Below are 20,908 nucleotides of genomic sequence, written 5' to 3'. Positions count from 1 at the left end.
TTATGAGCAATAATATCACAAATTTAAACTTCATTTTAGGACCCAATTGTAACAACATTGTGTGTGAGCGTTCAACATGAGATCTTCCTTAACTGAGCAATTCTCTGAGATTTCGGTCCAAACATTCAATATCACGTCCTTTTAAAATGTTAGTCTTGATAAAAAAAAATTGAAAATATTTTTTTCGAAAAGATCGGAAAATTTTCTCGAATGTTTCATATTTTAACATTGAAAATCGGACCATTAGTTGCTGAGATATCGACATTAGGAAATGCAAAATATAGAGAATTTTCTCAGCTTTTCAAAAATAATTTTTGCAAAAGTGGGCAAACATGAGCACTTATTTAAAAAAAATAATGACTGCGATTATTTTCAAAAAAGTTACATAAAAATGGCTATAATTTGAAAACGGTGCACTTTATCAAATTTTGACTAAAGTACGTTTTGATTGAAAATTTCGATTTCACATCGAAAAATGAAGTTGAAAAATTTGTGCGACCAATATTTCGATTGTTTTTAAAAATCAGTATTGATCCAAAAAGTTATAACTCAGCCAAAACATTTTTTGCACATTATGGAAATTTCTGAAAAGTTGGCATTTGATGTCCCCTAAAACATAAAAAAAATGTTTTTTTTTCTGCAAATTAAGTTTTAGTGACAAAAAGTGAAATAAAAAATCACCAAATTTGTTTTACCGTGTATCATTTTTTGCAGTGTAGTCCTTATCCATACCTACAACTATGCCCAAGACACCCAATCGATTAAAAAAATTTATCAAAGGATGCAGATTTTTGAATTTTTATATATCATTTTTGTATGTACAGCCTCCAAATTTGTATGGACAAACTGATGATGCAAATGGCTTCTTCGGGCATACCAAAGGCACCAAAAAAGTTTCAGTTGGATTAAAAAATACAAAAATTAAAATTAAAAAATACCGATTTTGTAGAGAATTACTCAACTGCAGTCCGAATACTTGAATCTTTAATTGGGTATTAAAGCCCTATGTCAATTTTTATGTACAACGGTAAAAAACACGATTAAAAACCATTTCTGATCACTTTTTTTAATTTTAATGCAAAAAATATATTGACAAGACAACATTTTTCCGATGGATCAACTATGGTACCCTTGGAACGAGCTGTCAAGTAGGAGCTTTTCTGTCAAGAAGGACCGCGAGGATAATTTTTCAAAATTGATTTAAAAATCCATTTTAAACTTTTTGTGGTCGTACAAAGGGTCATTGTATTCAGAAAAATAAGCTTTATCGCTGTAAACAATAATATCAGCAATCTAAGCTTCATTTTAGGACCCAATTAACACATTTTAAAGTTGACACTGTCGACAGAAGTAAAAATTGTGTTTTTACAAGATTGCATCGAACTTTCTCCACACAGTGAAAACCCACCTTACTAAAGGAAAAGAAAAACAACGGATTCTAGTAACAAACCAATTTGATAAACTCTTTATTAATTTCCTGGTTGCTATTTACAAAAGTTACACTGATTTTATCTTATACGTATAATTTTAACAGTTTACCCTAAATACATTGCCTCTGTTTGATATTTTGTTCTTTTTTGCTTCAGTTATTAATTCCTTACGGCTTTATATACGAATGTACGATCTAGATTAAACAGTTTAATAGTATCATTATTGTAATTGAATCTTTAATTTGATGCTCAGTTCACCCTATATGGAATGCCTAACTTCTTTTTTATTTTTACAAAATATTAAACTCGCAAGCTTGCAGTGCCTTTTTAACACAACAAACGAGCTAAATTGTGCCATCTTTGCCGGCTATTCAGTTTATCAGTTAGAGTTTTTTGTTTGTATTATTAAAATTATGGTTCGTATACCAGCTATTGCATGTTTGATATTTGTTTGTTTGTTATTTTCAGTTGCGTTCCGCTCATGGTTCCGCTTCTCTACCGGTTTGAAATCGTCACTTGGAGGCGCATGGTGCTTCAGTAATTTACATTTTATTTTGTCTTTTGTTTCACGATACGTTTAATACCATACACCAATATCCAAGACTAAACACAGCTCGTTTCAGTCTTGGTTATCGGTGTAAGTTGAATTTCTTCTCCTAGGTTAAGTGCGCTACAAAAAATTGACGTTTACAGTAATCCTGTATTTGATGTGTTCTAGACCTACTATACACTACGAAATTGTTGACGAGATAATTTCTCAAGATTCAGCTGTGTCATTTAGATGTACTCGTAGAACATGATCCAGTAGGCGAGGTTGAGCAGCGTAAACAGCAGCGGAAAGAACACCCGCGAGAACCGATCGATGTTGATGGCACGCTTGAGCCGGATCTGGGCCGGCGTAAGCTTCGGAATTGCGGAGGCCGGTTTGGCCGGCGGGGGTGGTATCGCCTGGATGTGCGGAACCGGTGACAGCAGCAGGGTGCTTTCCTGGATGGAAGAGATAGTGGGGGGTTGCTTCAATTTTAAAGTTTATTTTGGCGATTTCTAATTTATTTCATTTTTTATGACTTTGCAGAGTGAGATGACGTTTTAGGTTTTGATTAGAGTACTTTTCCGGTGTTTTATTTTTTTGTTTATTTTTTAAACTTTAATAATTCTATATTTAGGCGCATTGGTCTAAGTTTGGCTGATTTCCAAAAAAAATAAAGGGGACAACAAAATGGCAGAAGATTTTTGATTTTTATTCAAAATATAATGAGCAGTTCTCTACGGAATCGGTCTTTTTTCTTTATTTTTTTTTATTTTTTAATCCGGCTGAAACTTTTTCGGTGCCTTCGGTATGCCCAAAGAAGCCATTTTGCATCATTAGTTTGTCCATATAATTTTCCATACAAATTTGGCAGCTGTCCATACAAAAATGATGTGTGAAAATTCAAAAATCCGTATCTTTTGAAGGAATTTTTTGATCGATTTGGTGTCTTCGGCAAAGTTGTAGGTATGGATATGGACTACAATGAAAAAAAATTATGCACGGTAAAAACAATTTTGGTGATTTTTTATTTAAATTTTTGTCACTAAAACTTGATTTGCAAAAAACACTATTTTTATTTTTTTTATTTTTTTATATGTTTTAGAGGACATTAAATGCCAAATTTTTCTGAAATTTCCTGAATGGGCAAAAAATCTTTGACCGAGTTTTGATTTTTTGAATTAATTAATTTTTTTTCAAAAAATCGAAATATTGGTCGCAAAAATTTTTCAATTTCATTTTTTGATGTAAAATTGAATTTGCAATCAAAAAGTACTCTAGTGAAATTTTGATAAAAGGCACCGTTTTCAAGTTATAGCCATTTTTATGTAACTTTTTTCAAAATAGTCGCAGTTATTGATTTTTTAAAAATAGTGCCCATGTTTGCCCACTTTTGAAAAAAATATTTTTGAAAAGCTGAGAAAATTCTCTATATTCTGCTTTTTCGGATTTTGTTGATACGACCCTTAGTTGCTGAGATATTGCCATGCAAAGGTTTAAAAACAAGAAAATTGATGTTTTCTAAGTCTCACCCAAACAACCCACCATTTTCCAATGTCGATATCTCAGCAACTAATGGTCCTATTTACAATGTTAAATTATGAAACATTCGTGAAATTTTCCGATCTCCTCGAAAAAAATATTTTCAAAAATTTTAAATCAAGACTAACATATCAAAAGGGCGTAATATTGAATGTTTGGTCTTTTTTACTTTTTTTCGTAAAACCGCGATAACTCGTGATGTTTATAAGCAAACCCCTTATGTTTATATATCAAACTTTTTGTAATTGTCTGCTTTACAACTTTGTAGAACATTGTTACACTCTAAAAAATAATTCTGCAAAGTTAGAAAAAACACGAAATTTTAAAATGAAAAATTTTGTTCTAAATAAAAAAATGACCCTTCTGGGTCAATGTAGATTCGAAAAGTACATTAAATTTCCCTTTAAATGACATGTTCCAAAATTTTTTACAGTCGAGTAACGGAAAATGGGAAAATTTTTAAATCTTTTTTAGTGTTTTTTTTTTGATGAAATATACGTTTTTCGGAATTTTGAGTACGCCATCAAATCGGGCGTACAATTTTTCATAAAAGTCTCTTTGGCACCAAATTTCTATCTCATCACCGTTTAAGGCTGCAAATTATTGAAAAACACCACTTTTTTACGCATGTTCAAAAATTGAAGGGGTCGTACCGTCCCTTCGTCATGAGATATCGAAAAACGGACCTCGGATTCGTGATCAGGGACAAAAGTTACCCCTTAGGACAAAGTTTCACGCAAATCGAAGAGGGGTCGGGGCAACTGCTGTGGGTACACCGCAATAGATCAAAGTCATGGTCGCAGTGGTCTCAACCCAACAAAAAAAAAAAAAAGAACTGCTGTGTGAGTTGGTAGAGTTGGTACCCATGTTTTTTTCGCTATTTTTTTTTATTTTCGTCAAATCTTACTTATAACTTAACTGTTACCAGTGAAACCTCTTTTTACGCGGTGGCGTTACGCATTTTATTTCGACGATTTCTGTGGAACGACAAAACGTTTTTGCAATCTTTTAAAAGCAGTTTGTAGGTTTGTATGGTTTTAGTTTGTAATATTGTATGGTTTAAGAGAAATCAACGAAATAAAAAGCGTAACGCCACCGCGTAGAAAGAGGTTTCACTGTAATCATAATCGAAATTTTTTTTCGTGATAATTTTTTGGTTGAATTTACTTTTTACCTTAAAAATACGAAAAAAAATATAATTTTGAACCATAGCCTTATTTGTCAACACTTTAGAAAATAATTACTCAAAAATGTATTTCATTTTTCAAAAACACCTCTTTTAAACAATCGATGCTCAAAAAAAAAAAAAAAACGTGATACATTGGGAATATTTGATTCTAACATTGCAAAAAAACTTTTTTTATTTTAAACAATTTTTCAACAAACTCAAATCTAACGTCGTTTGTGGCGGAGACTAATGTTATCATAAAAATACTTCTCATTTGTAGATGGTGTAATATAGGGGAACTATACCCTTTCTCAGCCTATTTCTATTATCGGCCTATCAGCACTTTGATCATGAATTACAGCTTTCATACAGTGTTTTTGAATGATCCAAAGTAATAAATAGCTCAAATAAAAGTGAGCAAGCAACTCTCCATTGTTGATACATCTGAAAATGTTTATTTAATAGCGGAAAACTGCAAAAGTGATGAGAATCGGTCGAACGGCTTAGTGTGATTAAAATGGGTATATTTCCCCTATAAGATGTATTATAATTATACAAGCCTAACCCGACAAACTTCGTTCTGCCTTCGTTTGTTGACGTTTTTGACTTCAGCCTCCTGTGATCAAAATTTGATTTTACGTAGCTTTTTCCATACAATTTACCGATGCTCCAGAATCGGTTCCAGAGTGGCCAAAGTGTCAATTAGTTAGCGTATAAACCTTCCTTGGGCTTATACGAACCCAACGCAACAAAGAGCACCTCGATCCGACGCCCCGTGTTCAACTGATTCGCGTTCGAACAAATCCATCGAATTTTTTTTATATATATAGAGATAATATTTATTATATAATTATATAATACGGCGAGTTGAGGTCACACAATGTTCAAGTACGTTGTTTCAAAAAAGTTTATTTTGAATGGTTAAAAAAAAAAATTTAAAATTGATCATTATTCACTAGTAATGTTTTTCATTGTTTTTTTTTATGTTTGTGTAACTGAGCTTATTGACTTTTAATAAAATTAAATAAAAATTGAATCAAATTAATTAACTTTTATCAACATTTATAACAATTTGATTTTTTTGCATAACAATATATTTTTTGTAGCCACGAATACCAATTTTGTAGCATGATTCATAAATTTCCACATTTACTAAGAAAACTGTTCTACTGAAAATGCCTACAAATCTGAAGATATCTTTGATTTTTGTTTCAATAATACTTAAAACTTATAACGTAGAAACTAATGTTAACTATTCTTAGTGTAAAATTGTCAAAAAAATCCGTTTTCAAATTCGAAATCATTTTATTTAAGAAAATTATGCCACTTTGAGAGTATTTACATAACCCCATTTATGAATGTTTTCATAATTATAGTTACCTATCTTTTGAAACTTTTAAAATTTATGGAAAACTACTTCTTGAGGTACTAAGTACTAGGAGCACTTCTCTGGAAAATGGATTTTCGTCCATAGATCTTTGAAAAATAATTTGGCAAACGTTTCATTAAGGCTAACTAGATGACACTGAGAAAAAGATTTCTCCAAATAAATAACATCTTTAAAAGTCTGAATTTCAGCAACTAGGTAGTGATTCAATCAATAAAGTAAACATAATAAAAGCTAATTTTCTTCGATTTCGAAAATATGTTTTGCAGGGTTGCAACCCTCCATAAAATATGTTTTAAACGCTAAAATGATTTTTTTCTTATTTTTTAAAAAGAGATCAGCAAAGTCACTTTCAATTGGTTGGTTTTGCATCTAATAAAATATTTTAAAATTTGGTGTGATTATATGTCGTTATCTTTCAAAAAATCTTACATTTTGCCTTTCTTACTAAAGAAAGGCACGGGAAAAAATCAATTCTCGAAATCGTGAATTAATTTCACGAATGCGAGAACTACGAAGGAATATATGCACGTTTATAGTGCAAATGCACCATACTCATGAATAAATTCCTTCGTGGTACTCACATTCGTGAACTTAATTCACGATTACGAAAATTGACTTTTTTTTTGTGTAGGGTTTTCATAAAATCATAACTTTGCACCAGATTTTGCACCATTTTATTCTCTAGCGAAAAAAATGCTTTTCTTAGTTCAATAAAATAAATACACCAAAAATCTAGAAAAATACACGTATTTTGCGAATTTAGTTCCAAGTGGCAAAATATGAAATTCTTTGTTAATTTTTGCCGTGTTGCCTATTATTTTGGAATGTTCAACTTTGCTGAAGTCACCAAATCGACAAGAAATGCCTACTAAAAATAAAGATTTTCGAATGTTTACCCACCCAGCCCTCAAAATTAGATGGAGACTTGTATGGAAAACTAATGCGAAATTACTTTTTTGACATAGAAAATGTATGGGAACGCGTTTGACACACGCAAATGACCGACTACCGTAAACATTTGTAATTATAACTCGAGACTCTGGCAACCAAATTAAACCCCCATTTTGAACAATGCCCAGAATGGTCAACCAAACAAAACGTGTTTGTTATTGTTTACATTGCGTGCTCTTATTTTTGTTTATTCAAGGTCAAACGTTAAAACGCGTATCTCTCGGAACGTCAAAAAGCATGAAAAGATAGCACGACGATGTCGAAATGCTCGACAATGTTGTTTTATATTAACGATTTTAATGGAGACGCATAGTACTTCGTTAGCGTATAATAAATAAATAATTTTAAAAGAATTTAGTTGAACAAAAACATGCAACAAAGCCAATTATTATCACAGCGAGAATAGTTTAACAAACTGCCTACTAGCACTCCTGGCGGCAGCTCTGCCAACTAGAAAACACACAAGAAAACAAAGAAGAAAAAGGTGCATGTCGGTATGACTTCTTGGCAATGATTGCATGGAAATTTCAAAGCGGAACCGTACCTGTCGCTGGAACGTGTTGACCGTGACTTCGTTGTTTTCGAGATTCCGGCTGCCCCGTTTGCCGTTCCGCGTCGTGGCCAGGTCGATGAACCGGTCCAGTTTGGGCGGCGGGTGTGGTTTTGGGGGCGTCGGGGGTTCCGAGTCGCCCAGTACGATGTTGACCAGGCAGTACTCCATCAGGGCCATGAACACGAAGATCGTACAGACGGACATGAACGCGTCGACGGCCTTCAGGTAGGACACCGGGGGTAGGGAGGCTTGCGATTTGGCGTGTTGCGTCGAAAGGGTCAGCAGTGATGTCACTCCGAGGGTCACGCGAGCTGGGGCGGCCTCCGGTTTGATCCAGAACGAGACCCACTGGTTAGGGGGAGAATGTTGGGTTTACAGATATTGATGTGGGGTGGAAATGGTCGTTGATCTTACCGACATGATGACAATCAGACAGGTCGGGATGTACGTGTGGAAGAGATAGTAGCCGAGACGACGTTTCAGCTCAAATACCACTTCCAGACAGGTGAAGTTACCGGTCGAGTACACCTGGGTACAGTCGGCCGTGTAGTTCCGCAGCAACGCCAGTTGGGGAAGCTCGATGTTCTCGTCCACGACCAGCGGTACCTCCGGGTCCCACTGGAAGATCATATCGTCGGTGGTGTGAGAGACTGCAAGAGGAAAAGCCTGAACATCTGTTTACCAGAAACTCCCCCCCAAAAAATACTCACGACTCTCCATCTGCAGCTTACACTCCTGGGTGTCGTGGGGATAGATCAGGAAGTTCATGGCGCAGGACAGCCGCAGCGTCAGCTTCACCATGTACAGGATCGTCTTGTCCTTGTACAGCCACATGTAGTGGTTGGGGATGGTCATCGTTTGGAACGTGACCGACTTGGCGTTCTTGAAGAACGAGTCCGGCCGCCACATGTTCTTGAGCCACTCGACCTCCAGCAGCCGGTACTCGGAGGTCATGTTCTCCGGCAGCCGCAGCCGGTGGTCCTTCCAGGTTTGCGCGAAGAAGATGTCCGCCGCGTACGTCATGGACGTCTCGTCGATCGAGTCCAGTCCCATGACCGTGACGTGGAACAGCACCGTCGTCGGCTGGCCTTCCTTTTTTGGCGGGCGCATTTTGTCGTACAGCTTGGGATCTTCCGGAAGGATGTCATTGAAGGTGAGACCGGTTCTGCAATGGAAGGTGGGGGAGTTCGCAGGAGATATCTCATGTTATTGCTAATTTTGAGATAATGATTATAGCATTTTCAAAGAAACAATAAACGCGAAAAAGTATCATCAAAGTAAAAGAAACAGAAAATGAGCCATAAAATGAGATATAAGAAACACCTAAAACAAAAGGAAACTAAATTAAAGTAAACATAAATAGGTTTTAATTAAAAATAAACATCATATAGAGCCCAAACATATGGGAAATTGGAAGAGCTTTCCGGTAAAAATATTTACGAGACTGAAAAATCAAGTCTGTCATAAAGAAATTGCCATAAACCAAAAAAAAGGCGATATCCTCTGTTTTTCCATTATTTTTATTTTTAAAACCGGGGTTTGGACTTAGGACAATGGTCAATATAGAGACTTTTATGTAAAGTTGTCTGGAGAATTGATTCCCACTGTAGGTTTTTACAAATTTTGACGTTTAGACCACTTAAGGGATTACATACATGTAAATCGGCAAAAATTTCAGAGGTTGGTTTGAGCACACGCTTAAACTTTTTTTAAATCTGTTTTCAGGGCATTGAAATATACATTTTCATCTATCAATAAAATAAATTTGAACACATTTGGTTGTATATTTGCCGAGATATAGCTATTTGAAGTTAGCAGTTCTAGAGTTTTTTTGGATAGGTCCTATAAACATATGAAAGACAATAGCTTATAGGTCCTTTAAAAAAAAAACTCTGGAGTTTCAAAAAACGATGCCACGATATCTCAACACTGCTTTGACCAAATCGGCTAGAAATTAAAAAAAGTTTATTTAAAAAAAATATAAAAATACCGTGGAACCGTGGTGTAGGGGTAAGCGTGGTTGCCTCTCACCAAGTCGGCCTGGGTTCGATCCCAGAAGGTCCCGGTGGCATTTTTCGAGACGAGATTTGTCTGATCACGGCTTCCGTCGGACGGGGAGTAAATGTTGGCCCCGGACTAACCTAAAAAGGTTAGGTCGTTAGCTCAGTCCAGGTGTAGGAGTCGTCTCCCTGGGTCTTGTCTCGGTGGAGTCGCTGATAGGCAGTTGGACTAACAATCCAAAGGTCGTCAGTTCGTGTAAAAAGAGGTTTGCAATTGCCTCAACAATCAAGCCTTCGAACACCTAGTTTTGAGTAGGAATCTCGCAATCGAGAACGCCAAGTCAATGATGTAGAGCGAATAATTTGATTTTTGATTTTGATAAAAATATTTTTGTTTTTTCATATAAAAATTCGTTAGGTTTTTGATTTTTGTATTTTTTTTTAAAACAAAATTTCAAAATCGGGCTTCGTCATACACAAGGAATATGTCTTGAGAGTCTTCACCCCAAATTTCAGCCAGTTTGGTCTATCCCATCTCGAGATATCGTGGCACCCGTAAATCAACTCGGTGTTCCGAGAAAAACGCTCACAAAGTTTGATAGTCCGCTTTGCGCATGGCAAAAGTTTAAACTTAAATCGTCTTCTACTCACTTAAATCATGACATATCTTCATGAAACTTTCAGGAGTGTTTGGAATGCATCTTTTTAAAGGATTTAATAAATATTCGGAACTATGAAATATTGAGATTTTCTACATGTATGTAACCCCTTAAAAAAACAATTGTAGCAAATGATTTTTGTATTTTTTTAGGAGAGACATATCATCCTGCATTTTTTGTGAAGCTTTTTGTAACATCTTAGGCTATTTCCTTAATAATTTTGATCGAAAAAAAATCGTGACAGCACCTTAAAATTTAGCATAGCATTGGTGTCTACCCGTAGCTGCTACTTCGTTATTGAAAAGTAGGAACCAATCATCACCCCTTCGCAATTTTCAAAGATCCCTATCATGCTGATCAATACCGAAGCCGGCCGCGACCAGTGGTAAGACACGGGGAAGTGGATGGGAATGTTAGTCCGATACTTGAGTGATGGGACCGCTAAATCGACTGCGTCTCCGACAAAGTATCACATGAGTTTTGAGGGGTTAGTAAGATGGGTATGAGGTCAGGATTCACTGTGGTAGGTGATGCGACCATAAGAAATTTGTTTATCTGTTGAAATTTTAAAAATCTTAGGCAGCCGGCTGCGGAAAGATACATAATTGATTATTTAGAAAGTTTTTTTAATCGAACGCGTGCCAACCGAGCAGTATTGCTATGGGCTGGACTTATCAGTATATTTTTACTGTTTATACGATAACGCGAGTAAAATTTAAAACAAGTTCTTCCTTATAAAATGGAAAGTTTGATGAGTTAATCCTAGAACTGCCCGTTGGAATACATTTTTACAATCAACAGATTTGAACTACAAGAAAAGAGGACACCACGTAACCGATTGTAATGAAATTAAAACAATAACATAAACGAACTAAACCGGCGGCGGTAGATAATATGACCAGATAGTGAAACATAATCGTTGCTTTCCGATCTTCGACGCTAGAAGAACTTAATTATAAACTCAATCCCGTAATTTTTTTACTTCTTACCGTCGGCGTGCCATCCGAGCAACGATGCTATGGGAAGGGCTTTCAAAACGAAATGAAATTCAACATATACACGACAACGCGAAGCCTTCTATCAAAAAAATTAAGGAACTTCTATTACTTTCTCGCGGATTCTCGCGTCGATTCGCCCACCGATCTCCCCCACAAACACCACACGACTCAAATCGTGACATCACCTTAAAATTTAACTTTTAAACTGAAAAATCGAAAATTCACAAAGAAGTGGAATGTATTTTTCTTTCAATGTATTTTTTTTCAGAATGCCCTTCCAATTTCCTGCAAGTTTGTGTTTGACCGTTTTTTGATACGAAGCAACGGCTTCGAGTTACAGTAATTTCTAAATTACGAAATACAAAAATAAGTACCTAAATAACTAATGCCCTTCTCAAATGTCATTTTCGAGTGCAATTGGCTCAATATACATAAAAATAACTTATATAAGCCTAGGATAACATTTCTACAAAGTTTTATTGAAATCGGACAGGATCGGGTACAAAAGACCCAGAAAATTTCTGATTTGAGCTGGAATTGCCCCAAAATAAATATTGAGCCGTAATGATTGCGAAAAAGGGGGGATAATAAAAAAATAAGTAATCAAAAATCTAGCAGCACTCTTCTATTTTACTTACTGGTAGTTCTCTCCGGCGATGCTTGTGATACATGCTGTCAGTACAGTGAACGTTAGCAGGATATCATAGTCTAATTGCATGACCTATCCGTCGATTCAGCAGATCCCCCCGCAGATTGTCCGGGAAAATGTGTAGAAAGAAAAAAAAAACAGCATGCAAAACCTTATCAGACATCATTTCAAAAATCGTGTATCTTCCACGAAGATCAAGATACTTGGCGATTCTCGTGAAATACAACCGTTATCACAGTCCAAACATCCTCGTCGTTGAAAAGAGAGTAAATTTTCCTCGCGATAGTCGATGACCGTAAAAAATTAGTCGGCGAACAGAAAAAGAAGCAGACAACCGATTAACGTCACCAGTATGAAAAGGCTCTCGAAAGCTATTAGCAGACTCATCAAATGTGGCTCTCCTGGCGGAGAAAAAAAAATCTGTGACGAAATGTGATGAATAAATTTGTCGAGGACACCTTTTCTTCTCTATGTTTCTTGGAACTGGGGGTTCCCCGCAGTCTGGGACGTTTGAAAATGATTAGGTATTACAGTTTCTTCATTTTAGTTCAATTTACAAGTAAATTCCTTCAAATCTATAAATTTACCTTAAATCTTGCAATGTATATTTCAAAAATGTTGGGGGTATTATTCAACCACTTTGGCGTCATCCATAAAGTATGTCACGCTCTAGGGGGGGAGGGGGGGTCTGAGCAAGTGTGACATTGCATGTTATAAGTATAGGAAAAGCGTGACAAAGGGGGGAGGGGGGGTAAATTTTGGCTGATTTTAGCGTGACGTACTTTATGGATGAAGCCTTTGTAGATATTTGCTTTTGTTTAAATTTAACAATAAAAAAATGATAAAATCGAAATGATTTAAAAACAGGAAAATTTAGGTTTTCTTAGTCTCCCCACATTCAATATTACGCCCTTTTGAAATGTTAGTCCTGATAAAAAAATTGAAATATTGTTTTCGAAAAGATCGGTAAATTTCACGAATGTTTTTTACTTAAAAATGGCTATAACTTGAAAAAGGTGCACTTTATCAAAATTTGACTTTAGAACTTTTTGACTGCAAATTCGATTTTACATCAAAATATGAAGTTGATAATTTTTTGCGACCAGTATTTCGATTTTTTTTATTTATTTAAAATTGATTCAAAAATTCATAACTCGGTCAAAGATTTTTGCCTATTCTGGAAATTTCTGGAAAGTTGGCATTTGATGTCCCCTAAAATATATCAAAAAATATTGAGTTTGTTTGCAAATCAAGTGTTTGTGACGAAAGGTGAATTTAAAAATCACCAAAAATTTTTTACGGTGTTTCATTTTTTTTCCAGTGAGTCCTTATCCATACCTGAAACTTTGCCGAATACACCAAATGGATCAGCAAATTTCTTTAAAAGAACTAAATACAGTCCAGACTCGATTATCCGAAGGCCTTGGCAAAATTTCACTTCGGATAATTGAATTTTCGTTGTCTTATTTTTGATTTTTGAGCTTTAGTATAACCCCTAAACTACTCTAAAGTGATTTAGAATTTTTAAATCCAAGATGGCGGCCAAAATGGCGGTGATGAAAAAATGCAAGCTGATTCAGCTGCAATTTCGAAAAATATTTGTTCTGCCATTCCCGAGCAGACGGAAATAACGCGGGAATAACATTTTTTGATATTGGAAAATACTAGGCCAATAACATTTTATGTTATTTATAACAAGATTTGTTATTCGCCGTTATGATTTTTTTGTTATTGGATTGTTATTGTAATAACAGACTTATAACATTTTTAGTTATTCTGCGAACAAATCTTTGTTATTATTTTTTGTTATTTTAACAACTAATCCGATCATCCCAATAACAGTTGAAGTTATTTTTCCATAACAAAAAATGTTATTCCAAAGTTGTTTTGGCTTTCAACCCATATCAGACCAATAACAATTTTTGTTATGATAACTTAAATTGTTATTAAAGTCTTATTCAAAAATGGATTATGCAAGAATATCCCATAACACTTTTTGTTATTTTAACAGTATTTGTTATTGAAATGGCATGAATTTTGTTATTACCGTCTGCCTGGGTAAACACCGAATTGATTTACGGGTGCCACGCTGCCCACCATTGAAAAAACGGCTAATATCCACTTTTGACAAAAACGAGATATTAGCACCAGATGATAGAGGATGTTCCAACGCATCTTCTGAACCTTGAATTTCACTGAAATAGTGTATAGACTTGGCTGCCGATGCGAAAAACCAAACGGCTAATATGCCACTCTAATGGGAAATTGCCTTGACGAAGATTTGGTGACAAACACTAAAACGCGTTTTTCTCGGAATACCTGATTTGGCATAATAGCCGAATTTTCAATTATGGGCAGCACGATATCTCGAGATGGGATGGACCAAATTCACTGAAATTTGGGGTGAATACTCTCTAGACATATTCTGTGTGCATGACAAAGCCCGATTATGAAATTTTGCTTAAAAAAAAAACAAAAATCAAAAACTGACGATTTCTTGTATGAAAAACGTAAACATATTTGTATCTTTTTTTAAAATTAAGTTTTTGAAAAACGGCCTTCGTCATGCATACAGGACTGGTTTAACGAGTCTTCACCAAAATTTTGAGCCGATTTGGTCAAAGCAGTGTTGAGATATCGTGGCACCCGTTTTTTGAAACTGCTAACTTAAAATAGTTATATTTAGGCAAAGGTACATCCAAATGTCTTCACATTTATTTTGTTAATAGATGAAAATGTAAAATAATGCCATGCAAAAAGATTAAAAAAAAAAGTTTAAATGTGTGCTCATACCAACCTCTGACATTTTTGACTTTTTACTTATATGTAACCCCTTAATCATTGTAAATATGTAAGAGTCTAAAATGTGTTAAGTTAAGAAACATCATTATTCATAATTTAAGTAAATAATTAATAATAATTAAATTACTGAAATTCTTCAGCAAAATTTAAACACCCCAACCACATTTTACGGTCTACACTAAACGCACTGATTTAAACCTCTCCTGCTGCCGCTACTACTACTGATGGTACACTAAGTTAAGTGGCACTGTCCTTTCTCTTTCACTCTTACTCTCACTCACCACACCACCGCGACCAAGCCCCACACTCCGGCCAAGTGGCTGTGTCAGCAATTCTCCACAAGTGGCTACTAGGATGGGATGTGGGCCTTTGTTTAGTGGGTCTAATGACAGGCCATTCTTCTCTATTTTTTGCGCCTGCTTTTCTGCACGACTGAGTGCATCATAATCTTATGCTCAACAATACACTTGTCCCTACCGAATGGGGACCCCACCCACTCTTCGTTGGTTTTGATGAGAGGGTATAAATACCAAGCAGGGCGGGGGTTGTGGGTGCATATTTTATGCTGGAAGGAGTAAAAACAAGAAAGTCTTTCACCGAAGGCAAGTTTGTGAAATTGACGGAACTGACACCGGCCGCTGCCGCCACGAACGGGTAGCAGGGAACTGTCCTGTCAAGGACTTTTCGCTTGGGTTCTTGGATGTATGTTACAACATGCATTTCTGCATATAGGGAACAACAACGTATCAGTAGGTGATGCTGATCTAGGAGGCTTGGAACGCACGATATCTACATCTTGGAGCGACATCAAACGATGCATCATCTGCAGCAGTGTTGGAATGAGTCGAATCTTATTAATAGCATTTTTTTTAAAGAAATTTTCTGCACTATATATTTTTATCTATTTTTTATTAGCCAACTTACAGAATTGTATGAAATTCGAATTTTAAAACATTTGAAAAAATCTACAAATTTTTTGAAAGCATAAAATCTGCTGAAATTTATTCTTGTTTTATTTTCATCTAACCCTACATTCATCGTTATCTAAACTTTTATGCTCTTGTTTAAGGAGTTCCATCTTTATTATATATTTTTTAAATGCATTCAGCTTTTTCAGTTTAAAGTTTTGTTTTCTAATATTTTTGTACAACCTCCAATATGGTGTTCATGGATGAAATAATCGCAAAAAAAATCAATTTCGAACTTTCTTCACCCGCGAAAAAGAGAGGAGGCGAATCACGCATAAGTAAATCGCTCCCAAACTTCTCCGAGAAAATCAATCTGTTGAGGAATTTTTGTGAATTTCATTGTCAGCACCACTTAATATTGTGTATTTCGCTTTGTTTACAAACATTTCACATTTACAAAAAGTGACAGGTAATTTTTCGACGTGTGCCGTTACAATTGCAAGTGTAGTAGTGAAAAAGATGTTCCACCGGATAATCAAGGTGATTTTTGGAGATTCCTTTTACATTTTTTTTGTGCGCAAGAGAGAAGAGCCATGCTCCCTACGGATTTTTTTCTTTTGATGAACGTCAAAAGATTTTCTTTTGATGAAGATTTAGCCATAACTGAATGTGTTTTTCATATTTTGACTTTTTAAATGTTTTCTTGTATTTCACATTTTTTTCTATTCAAAATTATTAGCTTTGGCGTTGAATTTGATACCTAGCCTGTATCTCGTCGGCGTGAAGGTGAAAAATAGCTTTGTTCTAGAATGTTTCTGGAAAAGGACTCAAACTCACTGTATTATACAAAAAAAAAGTTCAGATTAAGTTACACACATATTTCTAAAAAGTACTGCAAAACCCTTACGCACATAACGTTTAATTAATAAATCAATTGTTTAAAAAAGTGTTTTTAGGGAGACTTTAGGGAGCGTTCTTTTATTAGGCTTCATCCATAAAGTACGTCACGCTAAAATTAGTCAAAATTTACCCCCCCCTCCCCCCCTTTGTCACGCTTTTCCTATACTTATAACACGCAATGTCACACTTGCCCAGAGCGTGACATACTTTACGGATGACGCCTTATGTAACGCAAAAAAAAATGAATTTTAGGACCTCATTTTAAGAGCTCATCAAATACCTTATCAGCCCATCATAGTTTATTGTTTAAGCTTTCAACTGATGCAAAAAGTTCATAGTTTTTGTGATAAATTAAGAGAGTCATGTGCGAGACAAAAAAGGGGATCAAGTCTTCCCTGCTTATTTTGACTGAAAAATATAAAGTTGTCAGTCAAAAACGCGGCCAAGGTATTGACGGTCAACTGATAAAGAGATTTTTAAACCATAGACAGGGAGCAGGGATGGCAAAGGGCAAAAAACCATCGCGAAGCCCTCGTTTGATTTATTACCTTCCAGTTACAGAATTCACTATAATGATGTATGAAGCAATTGTAGATTTTGTACAAACGAACAATTTTGTAGAACATTGTTTTGTTCTAAAGTGAATGCTGTTGACACTAGAGCGTAAACAATGTCTAAAAATGCCACCATCGGCGTCCCTCACTCGCGATGGTGAGGGGATTTTTGTTTACGATCTAATGTTAACAGCATTCAGTTTAGAACAAAACAATGTTCTACAAAGTTGTTCATTAGTAAAATATCTACGAGTGCTCCATACATGATTGTAGTAAATTCTTTAACTGGAAGGAAATAAATTAAAAAAACTTTTTGGAGGCCCATCGGCAAATACCTTCCCTGACAGGGAGACACGAAACAAGTCGAACCTTCAAACTCACAAAATGTGAGTCTTAATATTCTAAAAAATCAAGAGATCTTTTTGAAAACATAAGAACTTGCTTGATCAACTTTCAGCAGTGGAGGTTGTAGAGAATTGAAAATGTTTCGAAAAGTTTAGTGAGCAAAAGTGATATTATTGTGAAACTGTAAAATTAAAACAGTTTAACATTGATCTTAAAACAATTCAAATTTCAAGTACCGTACACCATTATGTTTTTGATAAAAAAGGTGAGAATATATAGCTTGGCACCAGACAAATATTAACAATAATAAAGAATCAAGTGTATGTTCAGCTGGGAATTTCAACCCTTGGGTATTATTTTTTATTTATTTAGCAAAATTCTTTTTCGAATCCACTCATTTAAAAAATAAACTTAATTCAAAGAACATTTACTTTTTTAATGGATTTTCAAGATTACGTTTTACCAATGTGCTTAATTAAAAACAAACCAATTCGCTCCAAGTGACCACGATTCTAAGCTGTTTGTGTTTGCCTGTTTCCAATTAGTTTTATCAAAATATTTTCAAAATACCTATATGCTTTTAGAGTAACATAATTGAATAAATAAAATTCTTCAAATATTTTCGAGAAAAACGATCTTTGAAATAAATCGTAAGGCCTTGAAAAATATCATTGAAGGTTTGGCGGCCATGTTTTCTATTGAAAAATATAAAACTATATATTTAGAATGCATCGATCAAAAAAATGTTTTCTATTGTTTGTGAGAACATTTTTCTTATATTGATTCATTTACATTTAGATTTACTATTTCTGGGATCAGAATTCAGATTCATCATTGGCATCCATTGCGTCAAGAGTAAATGGCACCATCTACAATCTTAAGTTATCAAATTGGAAATTAACTGTTTCTAACGGAAAACTTTCCTTTTGTGATTATTTTCATAAGGCTGTAGTGTGTTTCAATAAATAATTTATTATTATTTTGCTGAAAAAAATGTTATTGTCTTAATATACAAATATATTGTGTTTTCTTAAAAAAAAAACAAAATAAAATATGATTTCAAATCTCATAGTCAATGGAAATTTCACAATAGGGGAGAGTGGGGAGACTTGATCCCCTTTTTTTGTACCGCACATAACTCTGTCAATTTCTCACAAAACTATGAACTGTTTGCATGAATTGAAAGCTTAAACATTCAACTATGTTTGGCTGATAAGGGTATTTCATCAGATAAACTCTTCGAATCATGCCAAGCGTTTTAAAAAAATATTTTAAGCCGGCATTTTCAAAATGTTGGGGGTAATTTGATCCCCCTTTAAACATTTTGAAGAAATCTTAAGCAAAATGTTTCTTATTCATCCAAACTTTGAATTTTCTATAAGTTACAGCAATTTCACATTAAACCTGTACGTTTGTGTTCAAAATATAACAAGTTTAGCATGCAAAATATTTAAAAACTTAAAATTTTCTTTTTTCGACCAAAATTGAGCATGTTTACAAAAGCTGGTAATTTTTGTTTACAAAACTTTTGAAAAATGGTTCAATCTGCAGTAAGTTATGTACAACTATACTAAAGGAAACTATGTAAGAAAACCCAGCCTAATTATTTAATCTTGAGGTTGATTCCAGTGACTGTAAAAATGCAAGGATCAAGTCTCCCTAAACGCCCTTTTTTAAACAATTGATTGCAAAAATAGTATGACGATAAATTTAACGTCAAATGCGTAAGGGTTTTGGAGTTGATATGTTTATCAAACAATCCATGTATAAAAAATATTTTTTTGAATTATTTTTTAGTGTTTTCTATACTTATCAAAACAAAGAAAAAAGATCTCTTGGAAGTTTTTTGCAGCACTTTTTAGAAAAATGTGTTTAACTCAATCTTATCATTTTTTTATTTTTTTCTTTGTTTTCTACAATGAGTTTAAGTCAATTTCGCACAACTTTCTAGAACAAACCTAATTGTTTTACCCACATGCTGACGAGATACAGGCTTGGGATCAAGTGTCCCCGGGGATCAAGTTTCCCCACTCTCCCCTACATTGAAAAGTAACCCTCTTTTATTTATTAATAAGTTAACAGTATTCTTTATTAATTTATATAATAAATGATAAAAACTTTGCACAGACATCATCCGTAAAATAAATCATAAAAGTATCAATTTAAAACATTTTTTTCACATTTTCTAAGATTCTTTTTATTATTTAAAATGCTTATCAAATTGAAGATTTTTTTTTGAATTTTGGTTCGTCATTTGAAATGTTTTTAACTCATAATTCAAATTTTGTTCACTTTCATTTAAAAATAAATCGTATCATTTCTTGGTGATATTTGTTCAAAGCATTTTAATATTTCCAAACTAATTTTCAATGAAAAAAAAAATGGGAGTATTAACCTTTTTTATCAACGTTTTTTTAATTAGTTAAAAAGTCTAATCGAGTCCGTCCAATATAAAAAAAAACAGCAAGCCAAGAAAAACGCAAGTACAATTTGTCCCACCCATAAGGTTACGCGTTAGAATTTCACGAAAAATTGAACTTTCTACGGTTTTCTGGAACAAAGTACTAAAGTTTATTTTTTTTCTGATAGTTCACATGATTTTGAACCAAAAAAACTGGTTAAAAAGTACTACTTGAAAACATCTTTATCGAAAAAAGATTGCCAAATATGTCAGATATGAAAAAACAACGAATAACATTTTTTATAATGTTTATAAATCCACTTTGTATAGATATCAGAGCTCTTCAATGTCTGCTATTTAACCACAATGCGTAAATTCCATTCAAAAGAATTGCCTCATTTAGTCATATTAATCCTCCTCGAGCACAATTTCTATTCGGCGAACTACAATTCGGCAATTCAATCGCATTCAGTTTTGCACGAACGGTCATTCGCGAGAATTTCACCAAAAATTTGTTGAGAAAACTTAAAAGGTTCTTACAAATATTGGTTATTTATGGTTTGGAGGTCCAACAAATTATATGACCGAATTTGGCTGAAATTCAGTTCGGTTTCACTAACTTGCAGTTGCTTCTTTCATTAATACTTTCACTATTTGTTTTTTTAATCACTATTGATCATCAATTCCGTGCAGTGTTTGCAGGTAATTTACACTCAAAAACATAAATTTTCACTTAATTCCATTGCTTCCTCTAAAACTGAAATCCACAATTTTGATTTGATCCGTTTGTTCCCCTCTCTCTCTCCTTACTTTTTTGGACCGATCCGTCGCGAACGAGTTTAAAATTTGAACTAAGCGTTTCGGCCGTTTCGCGCGGGCTTAAATAGACTTCGTGTTCAGCACTGCGCCCTCTCGAAGAAAGGAGCCCGGGGGAAGATGCTGCGACGACGTGTCCTTGATCCTCGCCATTGTTGTCCATCGTGGGGTTTGAAACTGCCGATGATGGGTCGTCTCCACTGCTTGAAGGGGAGGAAGGGATTCGGTTGGGGGTGGTCCACTTTACCCCCTCTCTCCCCCTCTCCCAGTTGTTTACAGCACCTTCTTAAGGATAATGAGAGGGATAAGTGGC

General features: G+C 34.6%; 1 protein-coding gene across 2 annotated transcripts; it reads right to left on the bottom strand.

Annotated features, from left to right (window-relative positions):
• Window positions 1–1,436: 1,436 nt before the first annotated feature.
• LOC120425226 (glycine receptor subunit alpha-3) lies at window positions 1,437–20,630 on the bottom strand. Of its 2 annotated transcripts, XM_039589658.2 has the most exons (7): window positions 20,320–20,630; window positions 11,859–11,941; window positions 8,274–8,728; window positions 7,978–8,213; window positions 7,555–7,911; window positions 7,434–7,460; window positions 1,437–2,417 (listed from the first exon to the last, which is right to left on the bottom strand). In XM_039589658.2, the coding sequence occupies exons 2-7, from the start codon at window positions 11,936–11,938 to the stop codon at window positions 2,208–2,210; spliced, it is 1,365 nt and encodes a 454-aa protein (XP_039445592.1). In that variant the 5' UTR covers window positions 11,939–11,941; window positions 20,320–20,630; the 3' UTR covers window positions 1,437–2,207. The 2 variants fall into 2 exon arrangements, with proteins under 2 accessions (XP_039445592.1, XP_039445593.1); XM_039589659.2 differs by lacking the exon at window positions 7,434–7,460 and having other exon boundaries at window positions 20,320–20,628.
• Between the last annotated feature and the right edge of the window lie 278 nt (window positions 20,631–20,908).

Source organism: Culex pipiens, chromosome 3 (assembly GCF_016801865.2).
Source record: "Culex pipiens pallens isolate TS chromosome 3, TS_CPP_V2, whole genome shotgun sequence".
Lineage (NCBI taxonomy): Eukaryota > Metazoa > Arthropoda > Insecta > Diptera > Culicidae > Culex > Culex pipiens.
Note: the sequence above shows the minus strand (reverse complement) of the source record. Positions and strands in the feature narration are given on the sequence as shown.